Raw genomic sequence first — 19,092 nt, 5'->3', positions numbered from 1 at the left:
TACATCTCAACAGTTATACTGAATTCCCTGACCAATGAAGGCCAGGGTTGGTATCTGTTTGCGATTGTAACATAGAAACACTGGTTTCTGTTTGGTATGGTATATCTGATCTGATTGGATAGCACGGAAAACAAACCTTGGTACCTAAACCTAAACTCCAAAGACGTAAAGGTTTGTAGGTTAATTGGCTTGGTGTAAAATGTAAAATTGTCCCTAGTGTGTGTGGGGTAGTGTGAATGTGCGGGGATCGCTGGTCTGCACGGACTCGGTGGACCGAAGGGCCTGTTTCCGCACTGTATCTCTAAACTAGACAAAACACTGTGGATTTAATGGTGAGTGGGCTCTCCTTTTTATAACAAATAGCAAATACCAGGTCACAAGCCCCACTGGGAGAAGTTAGTGCAAGAAACTAAATATCTTCTGTAACTTCATAAAATTACTGAATAAAACTACTACCTTTAAATAAACCATGTCAACAAATACATTTTACAATCTAAATAACTGAACAGGTATTTTAAGAGGAAGTGTTAATGGATATTTATTTAGATGGACTACCAGAGAGAACTCTATGAAATCCCCCAGAGCTTTGATAGTCAAAGTCATACTTACGTAATCTAAGTTAAATTATTAACTTGAATAAGCAACAAGAAGACACTGTATGAGTAATGGGCACATAATTTATCTGGCAGTTTGGGACTAGATATGTCCTATGTGGCTCCATGTTAGACTTGCAACTACTTCACGGAACATAAAAGGAACTTGGATAATGAAATGGAGAACCACATCTCCAAGTCTGTCAATGATGAGTGATGTGCAAGAAAGAACTGCAGATGCTGGTTTAAATCGAAGGTAGACACATAATGCTGGAGTAACTCAGTGGGTCAGGCAGCATCCCTGGAGAGAAGGATTTGGTGACGTTTCGGGTCAAGACCCTTCTTCAGAATGAAGTGATGTCGGCCACGAAGGCAGGCACATGGAGTCGGGGCATAGATCAGCTACTGTTTCATTGAATAGTGGTCAGGTTTGGATGATTACACAGCTTACACCTGTTCACAGAGTCATACAGCACGTAAACAGGCCCTTTGGCCCAACTTGCCCATACCGGCCAAGATGCCCCATCTACACTTGTCCCATTTAGCTACATTTGGCCAATATCCCTCTGAACCTTTCTTATCCATGTGCCAGACAACTAGAGAGCAGTTCTGAACTACTAACTACCTCATTGGTGACCCATGGACTATCTTTGATCGGATTTTGCTGGCTTTACCTTGTACTAAATGTTATTCCCTCATCCTGTATCTGTACACTGTAAATATCTCGATTGTAATCATTTATATTGTCTTTCTATTGATCGGATAGCTCGCAACAAAAGAACCTCGGTATACGTGACAATAAACTAAACTGATAACTGATAACTTTTAAAAGTTGTTATAGTACCTGCCTCAACTGCCTCCCACCTGTTGCTATTTATCTCAATCTAAAGTGAAATCTCTACACAAACGGGCGGCACAGTGGCGCAGTGGTAGAGTTGCTGCCTTACTGTGGCAGAGACCCAGGTTCGATCCTGACTACAGGTGCTGCATGTACGCAGTTTGTACATTCTTCATGTGACTGTGTGGGTTTTCTCCGGGTACTCCGGTTTCCTCCAAAGACGTACAGGTTTGAGGGTTAATTAACTTTGGTAAAAAAATTGTAAATTGTCCGTATTGTGTCGGATAGTGCTAGTAGTTGGCGCAGACTCAGTGGGCCGAAGGGCCTGTTTCCATGCTGTCTCTCTAAAGTCTAAAATGGTCAAGAGCCACCTGCAAGCAAAGAACTTATCAGTATTGGAGAGATATTAATGCGGAGGTAAGCAATGAGGCCGGATCCTCTATATTTGTCAAATGGTCTCTGAATATTAGAGAATGATGTTTTATAACCATATAACAATTTTGTTTGGTGGGAAGCAAAACAAGGCATGTCATCTGAAAACTGAAGTGAAGGGTTTCAGAAGTGAAATCAGAAATGCCCTGTGATAAAAGATGGTTCAAGTCTGGAACTTATTACACAAATCAAGGACCAGTCTCACCCTGGTCGGTCACTCCCTCTTCTCCCCTCTCCCATCAGGCAAGAGGTACAGAAGCTTGTAAATACACACCCCCAGATTCAGGGACAGTTTCTTCCCAGCTGTTATCAGGCAACTGAACTATCCCACTACAACTAGAGAGCAGTCCTGAACTACTTTCTAACAGAACTCATCGGAGACCCTCAGACTATCTTTCATCGAACTTTACTGGCTTTATCTTGCACTAAACGTTATTTCCTTTCGCATTGACCTGTACACTGTGAATGACTCAATTGTCATCAAGTACTGTATTTCTGCTGACTGGTTAGCACGCAACAAAAGCTTTTCACTGTACCTCGGTACGTACACGTGACAATAAACTAAACTCAAATTGTTGTCAGCATTCTTTCCAGCTTTAAACTCTAAGGAAACGCCGAGTCTCCAAAATCAGGATGCATTTATTTTAAATTGCTGTAAAGTGACTGAAGTTGTAAATAATCCCAACACCCAACGTGGGATTGAACTTCAAATTGGTAGCTGTGATTCTTATGCACATTAACATTATTAATACTGTGCCAATTGTGGGGGTACTCTTAGTCCACATGTGACACCGTCTCTTTTGAATGACCCAGTCCTTCTCCATTATGATTTACCAAGACATCTCATTCCACAATTCAACACTGCAGGCCATTTGTTAGGAGTGGGTGAAAGGAACTTCACTGGAAATAAGCTCAAAAATATTTTGGCTCACACAGAGACAGATTCATGGCCAGAACGATCAAATTGAGCTTTTGGCAAAAATAACGCTGGTCAGCCAGCAAATATATCACTTGACTATGCTCAAAGAGAAAGGTACTTAGGAAAGTGTCCACAAAATTACATTAGTCAGGAAACACAATGGAATTCCCGTCAAAAAAATTAGAGGCACAAAATCACCTCTGGATCATGAACAGGACACTGAGGAGAAATTTAAGTGAGAGTTTTGCTTAAATCTTTACATCTTAAGGGGTTGGACAGGCTAGATGCAGGAAGATTGTTCCCGATGTTGGGCAAGTCCAGAACAAGGGGTCACAGTTTAAGGATAAGGGGGAAATATTTTAGGACCGAGATGAGAAAAACATTTTTCACACAGAGAGTGGTGAATATCTGGAATTCTCTGCCACAGAATAATAATAATAATAATAAATTTTATTTATGGGCGCCTTTCAAGAGTCTCAAGGACACCTTACAAAAATTGAGCATGTAGAGGAAAAACATGTAAGGGGAATGAAATAAATAGTAGAGACATGACTAGTACACAAAGTAAAGACAGAATTCAATACAAAACACAGTATGAGGCAAACACAGAATGTAGTTGAGGCCAGTTCATTGGCTATATTTAAGAGGGAGTTAGATGTGGCCCTTGTGGATAAAGGTATCTGGGGGTATGGAGAGAAGGCAGGTACAGGATACTGAGTTGGATGATCAGCCATGATCATATTGAATGGCGGTGCAGGCTCGAAGGGCCGAACGGCCTACTCCTGCACTTATTTTCTATGTTTCTATTAGAGCACATGGCTCAATTAGTGGCAAATGCAAAACATAACATGGCAATATTCAATTTAGATGATTCTCTATGCGGCCAATAACCTGGCATAACCTGACAATAATTTGTCCCTCATTGGGACAAATAGCTTGCTCCAGTATGGCAAATCTATGCATGGTGATGGCACAATGTTTAAGATTACCAACTAGTAATCTAGAGATCTGAATCCAAATCCCACCATGCCAATTGAACCATCTTTAATCGGACCTGAAACATCACCCATCCTTTTTCACTACCTGATCCGCTGAGTTACTCCAGTATTTTATGTCTATCTTCAGTATATACCAACATTTGCAATTCCTTTCTACATATCTTTAATCAGATTTTACTGAACTCTCTCTTGTCTTAAACAATATTCCATTTCTCCTGTATCTGTACACTGAGGATGGCTTAATTGTAATCATTTATAGTCTTCTCGTTGATTAGCTACCACGCAACAAAAGGCTCTTCTCTGTGACAATAATAATTTAAATTTGCTTGAATAAGCAGGAATTAAAAACAAAATGATTAGTGATAATGATGACCACAAAACTGGGAAATGATCATTAAATTTCATCTGGTAAAGATCTGCCATCCTGACCCAGTCCGGCTGATATATGACTCCAGACCAAAGAATAGGGCCGACTCCTATATGCCCTCTAAAATGGCAGAGCAAACCACGCAGATCAAGGGCAATTAAGGAGAGGCAATCCTTAATTGGACACCAGCACATCCCTGTGTCACTTTGCCACATTGCTGACTGGATGGCACGCACGCAGCAAAAGCTTTTCACTGTACCTCGGTACACGTGACAATAAACTAAACTAAACCCTCTTCAGATAAGGGTCCCAAAACTGCTCACAGTACTTCAAATGTGGGCTGACCAGTGCCTTTTAAAGCTTCAGCATTTTTGTTCTAGTTCTCTCTACCAAAGTAGTCACAAAATGCTGGAGTAACTTAGCGGGACAGGCAGCATCTCTGGAGAGAAGGAATGGGTGATGTTTTGGGTCGAGACCCTTCTTCAGACTGATGTGAGGGGAGTGGGCGGGACAAAGATAGAATGTAGTCGGAGACAGTAAGACTGGTGGGAGAACTGGGAAGGGGGAGGGGATAGAGAGGGAAAGCAAGGGCTATCTGAAGTAGCATCGGGTAAGAAATCAGCCCTGATCTAAATTAATGGTCAAATGACCTTCACCTGCTTCTATATCTTATGTATAGGAAGGAACTGTAGATGCTGGTTTAAACCGAAGATAGACACAAAATGCTGGAGTAACTCAGTAGGACGGGCAGCATCTCTGGAGAGAAGGAATGGGTGACGTTTCGGGTCAAAACCCTTCTTCAGACTGACGAAGGGTCTCAACATGAAACGTACCCATTCCTTCCCTCCAGAGATGCTGCCTGTCCCATTGAGTTACTCCAGCATTTTGTGTCTATCTGTATCTTATGTACATAGGTCCTCTCTTTAGAGGTATAATGTCATGAAGGGCATATAATTTTCATTTTGGCTATATTACTGCGTCTCACTGAAAGCACCCACTATGAAAAGCTTTGTTTTGCATGCTCGGCAAACTGATCAGATATACCATACAATCAGTTAAAACTCAAGTACAATAGATAGAGCAACGGTAAAGCCACAGAATTCAGAACATAGTCTCAGCATTGTAGCGCAACGGGTCCACAGACAGAGTCCAATGTCCGCAATGGGGTAGAGGTGTATCGACCATTACTCCAGCTTATGGAAGGACCGTTCAGAAGCCTGATAACAGTGGGGAGGAAGCTGTTCCTGAGGCTGGTGCTGTGCGCTTTCAAGCTCTTATACTTTCTGCCGGATGGGAGAAGGGAAAAGAAGGAATAAGCAGGGTGGAACGAGTCCTTTGATTATGTTGACAGCTTTTCGGAGGCAGCGTGAAGTGAAGACACGTACAGTGACACGCTTACCAGGAACAAGTAATTTTTCTCATTATTTCTGAATATTTACTGATGTGCATTGTACGACTGATTCCTCGCTCAATCTTCAATATATTTTCTCCCAGTTGAGTTCTCTGATGTGACCCAAAGATCAGTACTTTTAATTTAATGCCGCTCCAGGGAGCAGATTATCAACCAAGCATCAGCCACCAAACAGCTAGCTGTAATCACTGCATCAAAATCACATCTTAAAATGATGTGGCACATATAAAATATCCTAAACTGCTTTATAAGTGCAATGCAAGGCTGAGCTTGTCTCCAAAACCCATTAAGTAGGTGGCAGAAATAAAAAAAGAGAATATGCAGGAAACATTAAGCAGGTCAGGTAGCATGTGTGAAAAGAGAAAGTGAATTAATCTTCCCAATAAAGGCTCTCAAACCTGAAATGTTAACCCTGTTTCTCTTTCACAGAATCTCTCACTTGGGTGTTTCAAGCATTTTTTGTTATTACTTCAGATTTTTACGGCATCTGCAATTTTTTGATTCTAACAAGCAGATAGCAGAACAGTGGATTACAGATGATAAGGAGTGTTGTATAGAAGTCAGAAGAGATTTTTTCCCCCTCAGAGCTTAGGGCTATAGACATCACTTGTAGGTTTAGCAAAACTCAGGAATTAGAAATGAGATTTGGAACACTGCAGAATGTGACAGGATTTCATGGCTGCAGGAGGTAGAACGAGATGAAGCATGGGAAGAATTAAAGACTAGATGAGGCATTTTAAATCACATTCCTTTTGGTTCTATAAGTATCTGTCACCCAAGCAACACAGGTACAATCAAGTTCCTGTCATTGGTAAAAAATACCATGGAAAAGGAAAGGGCAATCAACCAGGAGTGACAGGCAGATTTGAGTGCATAAGTAAAGATGTTTTGCTACAATTATTCAGGATTTTGGTGTGAGTATTATACATACAATTTTGGGCTCTTTATCTAAGAAGGAATATACTTGGTATTGAGGGAGAGCAGCAAAAAATCACAAGACTGGCGATTGGCAGGACTCATAGGCTCATAACTGATAGGAGCAGAAAGAGGCCATTTGGCCCATCGTCTACTCTGCCATTCAATCATATCCGATCTATCTTTCCCATATAACCATATGATAATTACAGCACGGAAACAGGCCATATCGGCCCTTCTAGTCCGTGCCGAATACTTACTCTCACCTAGTCCCATCTACCTGCACTCAGACCATAACCCTCCATTCCTTTCCCGTCCATATAACTATCCAATTTATTTTTAAATCATAAAATCGAACCTGCCTCCACCATTTCCACTGGAAGCTCATTCCACACAGCTACCACTCTCTGAGTAAAGAAGTCCCCCCCTCATGTTACCCCTAAACATTTGTCTCTTAATTCTCAAATCATGTCCTCTTTTGAATCTTCCCTACTCTCAATGGAAAAAACGTATCCACGTCAACTCTGTCTATCCCTCTCATAATTTTAAAGTCCTCTACCAAGTTCCCCTTAACCTTCTGCTCTCCCAAGAATAAAGACCTATCTTGTTCAACCTTTCTCTGTAACTTAGGTGCTGAAACCCAGGCAACATTCTAGTAAATCTCCACAGTACTCTCTCTATTTTGTTGACATCTTTCCTATAATTTGGCGACCAAAATTGTACACCATATTCCAGAATTGGCCTCACCAATGCCTTGTACAATTTTAACATTACATCCCAACTTCTACACTCAATGCTTTGATTTATAAAGGCCAGCACACATAAGCTTTCCTTACCACCCTATCTACATGAGATTCCACCTTCAGGCAACTATGCACAGTTATTCCTAGATCCCTCTGTTCTACTGCATTCCTCAATTCACTACCATTTACCATGTACATCCTATTTTGATTTGTCCTGCCAAGATGTAGCACCTCACACTTATCAGCATTAAACTCCATCTGCCATCTTTCAGCCCACTCTTCCAAATGGCCTAAATCTCTCTGTAGACTTTGAAAAGCTACTTCATTATCCACAACACCACCTGTCTTAGTATAACCTGCATACTTACTAATCCAATTTACCACACCATCATCCAGATCATTAATGTATATGACAAACGACAGTGGACCCAACACAGATCCCCGAGGCACCCCACTTGTCACCTGCCTCCATCCTGACAAACAGTTATCTACCATTACTCTCTGGCATCTCCCATTCAGCCACTGTTGAATCCATCTTGCTACTCCACTATTAATACCCAACAATTGGACCTTCTTAACCAACCTTCCATGTGGAATCTTGTCAAATGCCTTACTGAAGTCCATATAGACAACATCCACCACTTTACCCTCATCAATTTCCCCAGTAACCTCTTAAAAAATTCAAGAAGATTAGTCAAACATGACATTCCAAGCACAAATCCATGTTAACTGTTCCAAATCAGACCCTGTTTATTCAGATGATTATATATATATTATCTCTAAGTATCCTTTCCATTAATTTGCCCACCACTGACGTCAAACTAACAGGTCTATAATTGCCAGGTTTACTCTTAGAACCATTTTTAAACAATGGAACAACATGCGCAGTACGCCAATCCTCCGGCACCATTCCCGTTTCTAATGACTTTTGAAATATTTCTGTCATAGCCCCTGCTATTTCTACACTAACTTCCCTCAATGTCCTAGGGAATATCCTGTCAGGACCTGGAGACTTATCCAGTTTTATATTTTTCAAAAGTGTCAGTACTTCCTCTTCTTTGATTCTCATAGTTTCCATAGCTACCCTACTTGTTTCCCTTACCTCACATAATTCAATATCAGTCGCCTTGGTGAATACCGAAGAAAAGAAATTGTTCAATATCTCCCCCATCTCTTTTGGCTTTGCATATAGCTGTCCACTCTGACTCTCTAATGGACCAATTTTATCCCTCGTTATTCTTTTGCTATTAATATAGCTGTAAAAACCCTTTGGATTTATTTTCACCTTACTTGCCAAAGCAACCTCATATCTTCTTTTAGCTTTTCTAATTTCTTTCTTAAGATTCTTTTTACATTCTTTATACTCCTCAAGCACCTAATTTACTCCATGCTGCCTATATTTATTGTAGATCTCTCTCTTTTTCCGAACCAAGTGTCCAATTTCCCTTGAAAACCATGGCTCTTTCCAATTATTTCCTTTCAACCGAACAGGGACATAAAGATTCTGTATTCTTAAAATTTCACCTTTAAATGTCTTACATTATCCTTCCCATAAAACAAAATGTCCCAATTCACTCCTTTTAAATCCTTTCGCATCTCCTCAAAGTTAGCCTTTCTCCAATCGAAAATCTCACCCCTTGGTCCAACCTTCTCCGTAATTATATTGAAACGAATGGCATTGTGATCACTGGACCCGAAGTGCTCCCCAACACATACCTCCGTCACCTGACCTGTCTCATTTCCTAACAGGAGGTCCAGCACTGCCCCTTCTCTAGTAGGTACTTCTATGTATTGCTGCAAAAACTATCCTGCACACATTTTACAAACTCCAAACCATCCAGCCCTTTTACAGAATGTGTTTCCCAGTCTATGTGTGGAAAATTGAAATCTCCTACAATCACTACCTTGTGCTTACTAGTAATATCTGCTATCTCCTTACATATTTGCTCTTCCAATTCTCGCTCCCCATTATGGACTATATGGTCTCAGTGGGCCGTTTCAAAACATTCTGTACTTACCCTGGGATTGTACTTGTGTATGGATATAATTTTTCTGAACTGACTGCAAAAAAATGAATTTCACTGTACCTTGGTACACGTGATAATAAAGAACCATTGAACTATGATCCCAAATTAACTCAACCCCAAACTTCTGGACCTTGGCCATGGGACCTCCATTTGCAACTGGCTTCTGGACTTCCTGACCGTCAGACCTCAGTCAGTTAGAATTGGTCTTAACATCTAGTCCACCCTGACCCCTACTACTGGTGGCTTCATGCTTTTTGTGCTCAGTGCCATGCTTACTCCTGCACACCCACAACTGCAGGGCCACGTACATCATCAAGTCGACCTTTAAGTTTGCTGATGATACCACTGTTGTCGGCCAGATCCACAACAACAACGAGATGGGGTGGAGGAAAGAGATCCAGAACCTTGTGATAAGACAAAATGCTGCGGGGTAGGCAACATCTCTGGATAGAAGGAATTGGTGACCCATCTCCTGCAGTCCAGTATCCTCAAGGATGTCTGTCATTCGGGTTGTTCCCTTTATATTTTCTACTTCTCATGTGACAGCATAATTAGGCCATTCGTCCATCAAGTCTAATCCACCATTCAATCATGGCTGATCTATCTCTCCCTCCTAATCCCATCCTCCTGCCTTCTCCCCTTAACCTCCGACACCTGTACTAATCAAACATCTATCTATCTCTGCCTTGTCTTAGACTCTCGCACTAGTGGAAACACCCACTCTATCCAAGCCTGTCTCTATTCTGTACGTTTCAATGAGGTCCCCCCTCATTCTTCTAAACTCCGGCGAGTACAGGCCCAGTGCCGACAAACGCTCATCACAGGTTAACCTTAACTCCACCTCATTTAGTATTTCTGTTTAGTACCTTAATTGCACTATTGGGATTGTGTTACGATCTTGCACTATCTGCTGCTTTGCACCCTGTTGTTGTATTTATTGTCTTATTTATTATTACACTGTGTATACTGTTTACTCTGAGAGCTTCACGTGAAGAAGGAATTTCAGTGCACCCTGGTGTATCTGGCAATAAACTAATCTGAACACCGTAATTACGCTTTTGCTGTTTCTAGGATTGAATTATGTGAAAATTAACTACCATTTTTTTAAACCTGCTTACCCTTATATAAGTGCACTCACTGTCTACCCACCCTGTAGGGGACTTGTTAACGTGTTGTTCCCCACAGTGAAAAACAACAAAAAAACTGCTGCAGCTCTGAAATATTTGCCGGTAAACATAATATTGGACATTAATACCTTCCTTGCTCTTTGGTTCTGCTGCAGTTTGTAGCTGGGTTACAAACATGATATTTCAGACAATTGGATTCAAGTCTGTTTTTCAAAACACTTAACCATGACTAATGTGTTATTTTGTGGCACCTTGACAATGAAGTGTGTCAGATGGGCTACGTACAAATGATTTAACATATGAATTGTGTAAATTAGCTAATTGAACTCCAGTCAAAATGGAAAGAAAACTTGCAATTATTTAACTTCTGCTTCACATTGTACCACCGTGTGCCTTTGAATCTGTGATTGACTGTTTTAATAGTGTTGTGGTATTTTCAGACTATTATATGAAAGGAAGCATTAAGCCTTTTCTTTAAAATGTAAAACTCTTGTTTAAAGTGGGACACCACGGATAAGGGGAATTCGCAGCATCTCAGGACTATGTGACGTTTCGGGACATATAGAAATAAGAATAGAATAGAAATAATTTTATTGCCACACAACCAAGGTCGGTGGTATTTGGGTTGCCAGCAGCGGTACAATAATAAAGAACACAACCACATTAAAATTTTACACAAACATCCACCACAGCATTCATCACTGTTGTGGAAGGCACAGAGCTTGGCCAGTCCTCCTCCATTTTCCCCCGTATATCTGGCGATTCCTCCCAATCAGTCTGAGTTAAACCCTGGTTGCCATCCCCAGCACATGTCTATGGAGGCAGAAAAAAACTGCAGATGCTGGAATCTTGAGCTGTGGAGGCCAAATCAATGAATATTTTTGTGGCATAGAGATAGATTCTTTATTAGTACCGGTGTCAGGGGTTATGGGGAGAAGGCAGGAGAACGGGGTTAAGAGGGAAAGATAGAAACATAGAAACATAGAAAGTAGGTGCGAGAGTAGACCACCAGGTCCGTCGAGCCCGCACCGCCATTCGCTCATGGCTGAACACTAAACAGACACACTTACCCACAAACAGTAGACACAAGACACAGAACACAAGACACTACCCTCCCCTTTATACCGCTATCACCCCTCTCCACCCCAAGAACCTCGTGATCTCCTGGGGGAGGCAAAAAACCGGATAAAAACCCAGGTCCAATTCGGGAAAAAAATCCGGGAAATTCCTCTCCGACCCCAATCCAGGCGATCGACACTTGTCCAGGAGATCACTCAGGTCTTACTATACTAACCATACCTAGGTCCATATCCCTGCCCTCTCCCCGTAGCCCCTTATCCCCTTGGCAGCTAAAAAAACATCTATTTTAGTCTTAAATATATTTAAAGTTTCTGCTTCCACTGCTCCCTGGGGCAGTGAATTCCATAAATTAACCACCCTCTGGGTGAAGAAGTTCTTCCTCATCTCAGTTTTAAAAGAGCCCCCCCTTATTCTGCAACTATGTCCCCTAGTTCTAGATAGATCAGCCATGATTGAATGACGTGATAGGCTGAATGGCCTAATTCTGCTCCTATCACTTATGAAAACACAAAATGCCAGGGGAACTGGGTTAACACATGATGAGCGTTTGAAAGTACTGGACCTGTACTCGCTGGAGTTTAGAAGGATGAGGGGAAACCTCATTGACACTTACCGAATAGTGAAAGGCTTGGATAGAGTGGATGTGGAGAGGATGTTTTTCACTAGTGGGAGAGTCTAGTATAGCCTCAGAATTAAAGGACGTTGCTTTAAGAAGGAGATGAGGAGGGATTTCTTCAGTCAGTGGGTGGTGAATCTGTGCAATTCCTTGTCACAGAAAGCTGTGGAGGCCAAGTCAATGGATATTTTTAAGGCAGAGATAGATTCTTGAATAGTATGGGTGTCAAGGGTTATGGGGAGAAGGCAGGGGAATGGGGTTAGGAGGGAGAGCTAGATCAGCCATGATTGAATGGTAGAGTAGACTTGATGGGCCGAATGGCCTAATTCTGCTCCCATCACCTTATGAACGCAGCTGGATTGAAATGGTTGTTTTTCCTCAAGTTATCATTCATAAATTAGAGCACTTTTATCAACACAACCTATTAGTTACAATGTCTAGCAGTATTTCCGAACATTCGAACTATTCGAACAGCGATAAAACATTTGGAAGATTAGTTATTTACCCTTCCTTCTTGGGAAATCTATCTTTAGTGAATCTGTTCCAGTCCCAGTGTCTCCCTTCAGTAAATCTGTGTCAAATTCATTCCATCTTTTCAGTCTGTTTGGCAATTCATAAACCTGTAGTAGACAGCCAATAAAGCTGTCCGTTCCTTGGTGGATATACCGCGCGCTGACTCCTAATACACCAGAGAACAGAGAGGACCGCTTGTCCACATAACTACTAGTTTATGTGCAGTCCTGCCCAGCTTGAACAATGGCAAGACAGTTTGCCAGCCTTGCATGTAACAGGTTTTCACAGAAATAAAGGCTGAAGGATGTATCTGAGGGCAGCACGGTGGCGCAGCGGTAGAGTTGCTGCCCTGCAGCTCCAGAGACCCGGTTTCAATCCTGACTACGAGGGCTGTCTGTACAGAGTTTGTATGCTCTCCCCGTGACCACGTGGGTTTTCTCCGGGTGCTCTGGTTTCCTTTCACCCTCCAAAGGCATACAAATTTGTCGGTTAATTGGCTAGGTTTAAGTGTAAATTGTCCCTAGTGTGGGTGTAGGATAGTGTTAGTAAGCGGGGATCGCTGGTCGGTGCCGACTTGGTGGGCCGAAGGGCCTGTTTCCGCGCTGTTTCTTTAAATAAAAAGCTTGTAAATTTCTGCAAACTGGTTCAATACATTGAAATCAAAATAAAAAATCCTGCAGGAAAATGAGTGGTTTATCAAACGTAGCATCACAAACTAGTCACATGTTGCAACAAAATCACTCCAACATGTGAAACAGAAGAGATATTTCAAGACACTCAATAAATTTAGAAGGCTGGAATTATTTGTGTTCCTCACAGCAAAATAAAAAATCACCATTTTAACAAAGTTAAGGCGAGAATTTTTCTGTCAGAAACCGATGATGTGACACAATATGTGACTGCAAGACCATTCTTTGCTGCAAAGGAGATGAACCAGAAACTGCAATCATCATTTGTATTGACAGTACAGCAGCGTGGCAGCACTGACCTTGTTGAAGTCTTCTGACGTTGCTCGCATTTCTTTCCATGTCTTATTCAGCAGCTGGATGCAGATGCAGAAAAACTCCTCAAACGATCGGTCATGGGTGAAAAACATGGGGTGGAATTCGTTGCAGGTGTCACTAGCTGCAGGGTATGACAGAGGAATCGGACATTAGTGAAGGGGAGGGGATGGTAAAAAAGCTGAAGCGAAGTGAATGAAGGAGGGAAGAGCATTGATGGGAATTAAAGAGGCGATACTGATCGGGCTCTGATACTGATCTACCAAAAGTCTGTAGCCTCCTTTTGCACTGGTATTTTATTTCATTCACATGTTTAAACTATAACGTTTTATTCTTAATGTTTTATGTTTTATTCTTAATTGTTTACTGCAGCGGTCGGCAACCTTTTTTGCATAGGGGTCAGGACCCATGTCTGTGAGCGAAAAGCGGGCCACATCTATCGCCATAGTTAATAAATGGGAGGTAATAATACATACTAACTAAATTAGTAATTAGTAATAATACATTCTAATAATACATCGATTAGTAATAATACATATTAATAATACATTGTTTTCATGTGTTTTTCAATTTGTTTTCTGCAGTATAACCATATAATAACCATATAACAATTACAGCACGGAAACAGGCCATCTCGACCCTTCTAGTCCGTGCCGAACACGTATTCTCCCCTAGTCCCATATACCTGCGCTCAGACCATAACCCTCCATTCCTTTCCCGTCCATATAACTATCCAATTTATTTTTAAATGATAAAAACGAACCTGCCTCCACCACCTTCACTGGAAGCTCATTCCACACAGCCACCACTCTCTGAGTAAAGAAGTTCCCCCTCATGTTACCCATAAACATCTATTCCTTAATTCTCAAGTCATGTCCCCTTGTTTGAAGCTTCCCTACTCTCAGTGGGAAAAGCTTATCCACGTCAACTCTGTCTATCCCTCTCATCATTTTAAAGACCTCTATCAAGTCCCCCCTTAACCTTCTGCGCTCCAAAGAATAAAGCCCTAACATGTTCAACCTTTCTCTGTAACTTAGTTGCTGAAACCCAGGCAACATTCTAGTAAATCTCCTCTGTACTATCTCTATTTTGTTGACATCCTTCCAATAATTAGGCGACCAAAATTGTACACAGTATCCAGATCACCTGAGAATTCCGGGACCAGCTGCAGTTCCCAGGTCGCATGCGTGCCCCGGGACTGGCTGTAGCGTCCAGGTCGCCTGCCCCAGGACTAGCCGCAGTTCCCAGGTGGCCTGCAACCCCCGGGACTAGCTGCAGTTCCCAGGTCGCCTGAGTGGCCCGGGACTAGCTGCAGTTCCCAGTTCGCGAAAACGAATTGAAAAAAAAAAAGCCCGCGGGCCAGATGATTTTAGGTTGCGGGCCAGATCTGGCCCGTGGGCCGTAGGTTGCCAACCCCTGGTTTACTGTATGTCGTGTTGTTACTTGCGAGCAGAGCACCAAGGCAATTTCCTTGTATGTGTACTTGGCCACTAAACTTATTAATTCACTTCATTCATTCGCATGAGACAAAGAGAGTGAGGGAAAGTGGGGGGGCAAAGAGAAGTTAAAGGGGTTCACGAGAGAATGAAATCAATGGAATGAAGGGGAACGGTAGAGAAACGAGGGGAGGTGGAAGTGAAGTGTAGAGGGAAGGGATTTAAAAGAGGGAAGGTATTGGAGAAATGTGAGTGAGTAGGATTGAAGAGCGAGGGTGTGGATAGAAAAGGGAAAAGTATTGAAGAGAAGCGAGGGGGGAAGGGAGGTAATTATGTAGAGTAGAACGGGACTAAATAGAAACAATAAAAACATACTGCTCTCCCAGTTTAAAAATTAGGCCTTGCTTGTCCACATAGTCATCATCCCTGAGCCATCAAATGAAAAAACATACTCTACCCGAGTGGTAACGAGTTAAATCTCTCAAAACAAATCCTTAACTATCAGCCAGTTACGTGGAATTCCCAGCCAAATGGAGAAAATAAAATCTTCAAATTACTTGTCATAAATAGATTTACGGTGGGTGGCGCAGCGGTAGAGTTGCTGCCTTACCTGTGTGGCTTACAAGTGCTCTGGGCCCACTGTAAATGCTGCCTTAATTCAGGGACAGCCCGTGATGGACAATGAATTTTAACACTTGCAGAGGAGTGAGAAGGGCGGCACAATGGCGGCGCAGTGGTAGAGTTGCTGCCTTAAAGCACCAGAGATCTGGGTTCGAACCTGACCACGGGTGCTGTCTGTACGCTGTTTGCACATTCTCCCTGTGACCTCTGGGTGCTCCGTTTCCCCCCCCCCCATATTCTAAAGACGTGCAAGTTTGTAGGTTAATTGGCCTCTGTAAATTGTCCCTGGTGTCTAGGATAGAACTAGTGTATGGGTGATCATTGGTCGCCACGGACACGGTGGGCCGAAGGGCCTGTTTCCACACTATCTCTAGAGATTTGAAATAGCTTAATTATTGTATCTTTTCATAGTGTTTTAAAAATTTAGCCCATGATTTTATCTTGGTCCAATAATTTATAGTGTATAAATCAGCCATATTCTATTTTTACCAAAATGGATCCCATCATTATCACCTCTTCCACAGCCAACAATGAACCATTGTGGGCTCCACCTTTCTTCAGTCATCGGTGCTGGCTCAGATTTGTTCTGTACCTTATCATACCTCTAGTTTCCCTCTTCCCTGACCCGAAACGTCATTCATTTCATTTTCTCCACCGATACTGCCTGTTCCACTAAGTTACTCCAGCATTTTGTTTCTATCTTCAATTTTTATCAGGTGGAAATCCATAATTCCGTCAGTTTTTTTAAATGAAACCGTTTGTTTTTCCCTTGTAAAGAATTCAGTTAGAGTTTAATTTATTGTCACGTCTACCGAGGTACAGTGAACAGATTTTGTTGCGTGCTAACCAGACAATCGATCCATTTACAGTGTACATGACAAGGGAATAACGTTTAGTGCAAGGTAAAGCCAGCAAAGTCCGATCAAGGATGGTCCGGGGTGGTCATCAAAGAGGTGGATAATAGTTCAGCACTGCTCTCTGGTTGAGGTCAACACTCTCTGGTGTGTGATAATATCTGCATTGGCATCTTGTCTGGATCTTTAAAGGCATTCATGCCAAAAGATAACCGTGGCATTCCATGCAAGAAGAATCTGCCAAGACCATTAAGTAAATACCCAGTAGCCAGCAGGAAGCAACTCAAAGCAACTAATTGTAACATTTTGTGCACAGTGGTTGATAGGAGGCTTCCAGTCTACTCAGCAAAGCCATAAGTTCATTGCTTTTGACAGAAGAATACACATGCAGCAGAAAATGGCAGTGAAATGTTTTTCTTAAACACTTTAATTTTAATATTAGCTTCCTTCACTGGGCAAAGTGAATTCAGACACTTCCTTTCATCATTAAACAGGTATCCTGGGGAGTTTTAGTAAATTAAATATTTTGTGTGCAAAGATAATTGCACTCAAAGAAATAAAGAACAATATCATGTTTTAATAATTCATATGTTATAGGAGCAGGATTAGACCATTTGGCCCATCAAGTCTAATCTGCCGTTCAATCATGGCTGTTCTATCTTTCCCTCTTAACCCCATTTTCTTGTCTTCTCCCCATAACCCCTGACAGCCGTCCTAATCGATAATCTACCAATCTCTGCCTTAAAAAATATCAATTGACTAGTCCTCCACAGCCTTCTGTGGCAATGAATTCCATGTTGCTTTAAGATAAATGATTGGCCGACTTTCTGATCAAAATGCAAACCCAGTTTGTGTCTGCTTTCCCCCCTTTTTCCTTGAATTTGCCCACTGGAATTTTGCTGCACACAGATTAGTGCCGTAACTACACGTTAAAGTGAATCGATATACTGTCTAGCATTTCAGTACGTCTAAGGGACACCAAAGAGGAAACATTCAAGTCGTTTCTCTATCAATCGCCAGAGAAGTCATAGATTCATAACAAGGATGCAGCAGAGAAAGACGCCTTGTGGCCCATTTTGTCAACCCTGACCATCAGCTGCCTATTTCCATTAATTTCATTTTCATTATTCCTGCATTGTCATCATTTCCCCCCCTGTTTCTACAGCTCACACATACACTGGAGACAATTCACAACATTTAAAAGACACTTGGACAGGTACATGGATATGAAAGGTTTCAGAGATATGGGTCAAAGGGACTAGCTTCGTTGGGGCATTTTTGTCGGCTGGGACAATTGGGCCAAGTCTGAGGAAGGCGGAAGGGTCTTGACCCAAAACATCACCCATTCCTTCTCCTGAGATGCTGCTTGTCCCGCTGAGTTACTCCAGCATTTTGTATCTATCTTTGGCCTGTTTCCCAGCTGTGTGACTCTATGACCAATTAGCTTAGTAACCTATACTCCTTTTGGGATGTGGGAGGAAACTGGAGGTCCCAAAAATACACCCACCTGGTCTCAGAGTTACCAAGATAATAAATATTTAAGTGTCCTCTTGAGTAAAATGGAGAAGTGGTTTGTTCTCTAAGTGGTTACTCCCTGCTCACTCTGGGGGTCATTGCTGGCACAAATCAATGAAGGATTTCCATCCCGGCCATTCTAGGCACATGTCGGGACAAGTGCAGTGGCAGTCGTGCCCACCTCAATCAGACCAAACACTCCAACAATGACTCCATCGTTCATCAACAATAACGACTTTTGACAATGGACCAACATCCAACAATGTACATTTGGGACAGTCATCCCTGCCATCTCTGCAACAAAAGTCAATTTTCCAAGCAACACCTCCATACCAGTGAATTACATTAAAAATTCATTGTATTATAGTTAGATAATAGTCAATTTCTGCACAGCCATGTCCCCAGATCAATGGGAGGTAAAAGAGGTGGAAGGTCTATTAATGTCACAGAGGCACTCTGAGAGGACAGACTGGAGGGTTCTTCCACTGATGTGATATTCATAGCTTAAAAATAATAAAGGTTTGCTCACACTAATCTGATTGTACTATAGCCTCCCAATTACAACACTCGAGATAGATGGAGTTACTCAGCAGGTCAGGCAGCATCTCTGGAGTCAAGGAATAGGTGACCGTTTCGGATTGAGACCCTTCTTCAGACCGAGAGTCAGGGGAGCGGGAAACCAGAGGCATAAGAAGGTACAAAGAACAAATTAATGAAAGGTATGAAAAGAACAAATCAAAGCCAGCAACGATGATCAAGGAAAGGTATGAGTTTTCCTCTCCCCAACTCTCAGTCTGAAGAAGGGTCTCGACCCAAAACGTTACCTATTCTTTTTCTTCAGAGATGCTGCCTGTCCCAGCATTGTGTGTCTGTCTTCAGTATGAACCTGCATCTGCAGATGCAGCAACTCAGCGGGACAGGCAGCATCTCTGGGGAGAAGGAATGGGTGAAGTTTCGGGCCGCGACCCTTCTTCAGACTTAATCCCTGTATACACTCTGCAGGACCACAACCCCTTCGCTACCTATATCACTTGTGCCAACATACACAAAGACCTCTGACTGCTCACCCTCCCCATTTAGAATCTT

The 19,092-nt window shown here is 42.1% G+C and overlaps 1 protein-coding gene across 3 annotated transcripts in view; it reads right to left on the bottom strand.

Annotated features, from left to right (window-relative positions):
• Positions 1–19,092, bottom strand: part of LOC116966958 (engulfment and cell motility protein 1) — a 314,863-nt gene that overhangs the window by 87,350 nt on the left and 208,421 nt on the right. For 2 of the 3 annotated variants that reach the window (XM_033013349.1, XM_033013359.1), the window contains one exon: positions 13,568–13,704. In XM_033013349.1, the coding sequence (XP_032869240.1) occupies positions 13,568–13,704 (137 nt within the window). Of the gene's footprint in view, positions 1–13,567; positions 13,705–14,241; positions 14,247–19,092 lie in introns of those variants that run through there. The other variant, XM_033013365.1, reaches the window with a different exon arrangement.

Source organism: Amblyraja radiata, chromosome 2 (assembly GCF_010909765.2).
Source record: "Amblyraja radiata isolate CabotCenter1 chromosome 2, sAmbRad1.1.pri, whole genome shotgun sequence".
Classification (NCBI taxonomy): domain Eukaryota; kingdom Metazoa; phylum Chordata; class Chondrichthyes; order Rajiformes; family Rajidae; genus Amblyraja; species Amblyraja radiata.
Note: the sequence above shows the minus strand (reverse complement) of the source record. Positions and strands in the feature narration are given on the sequence as shown.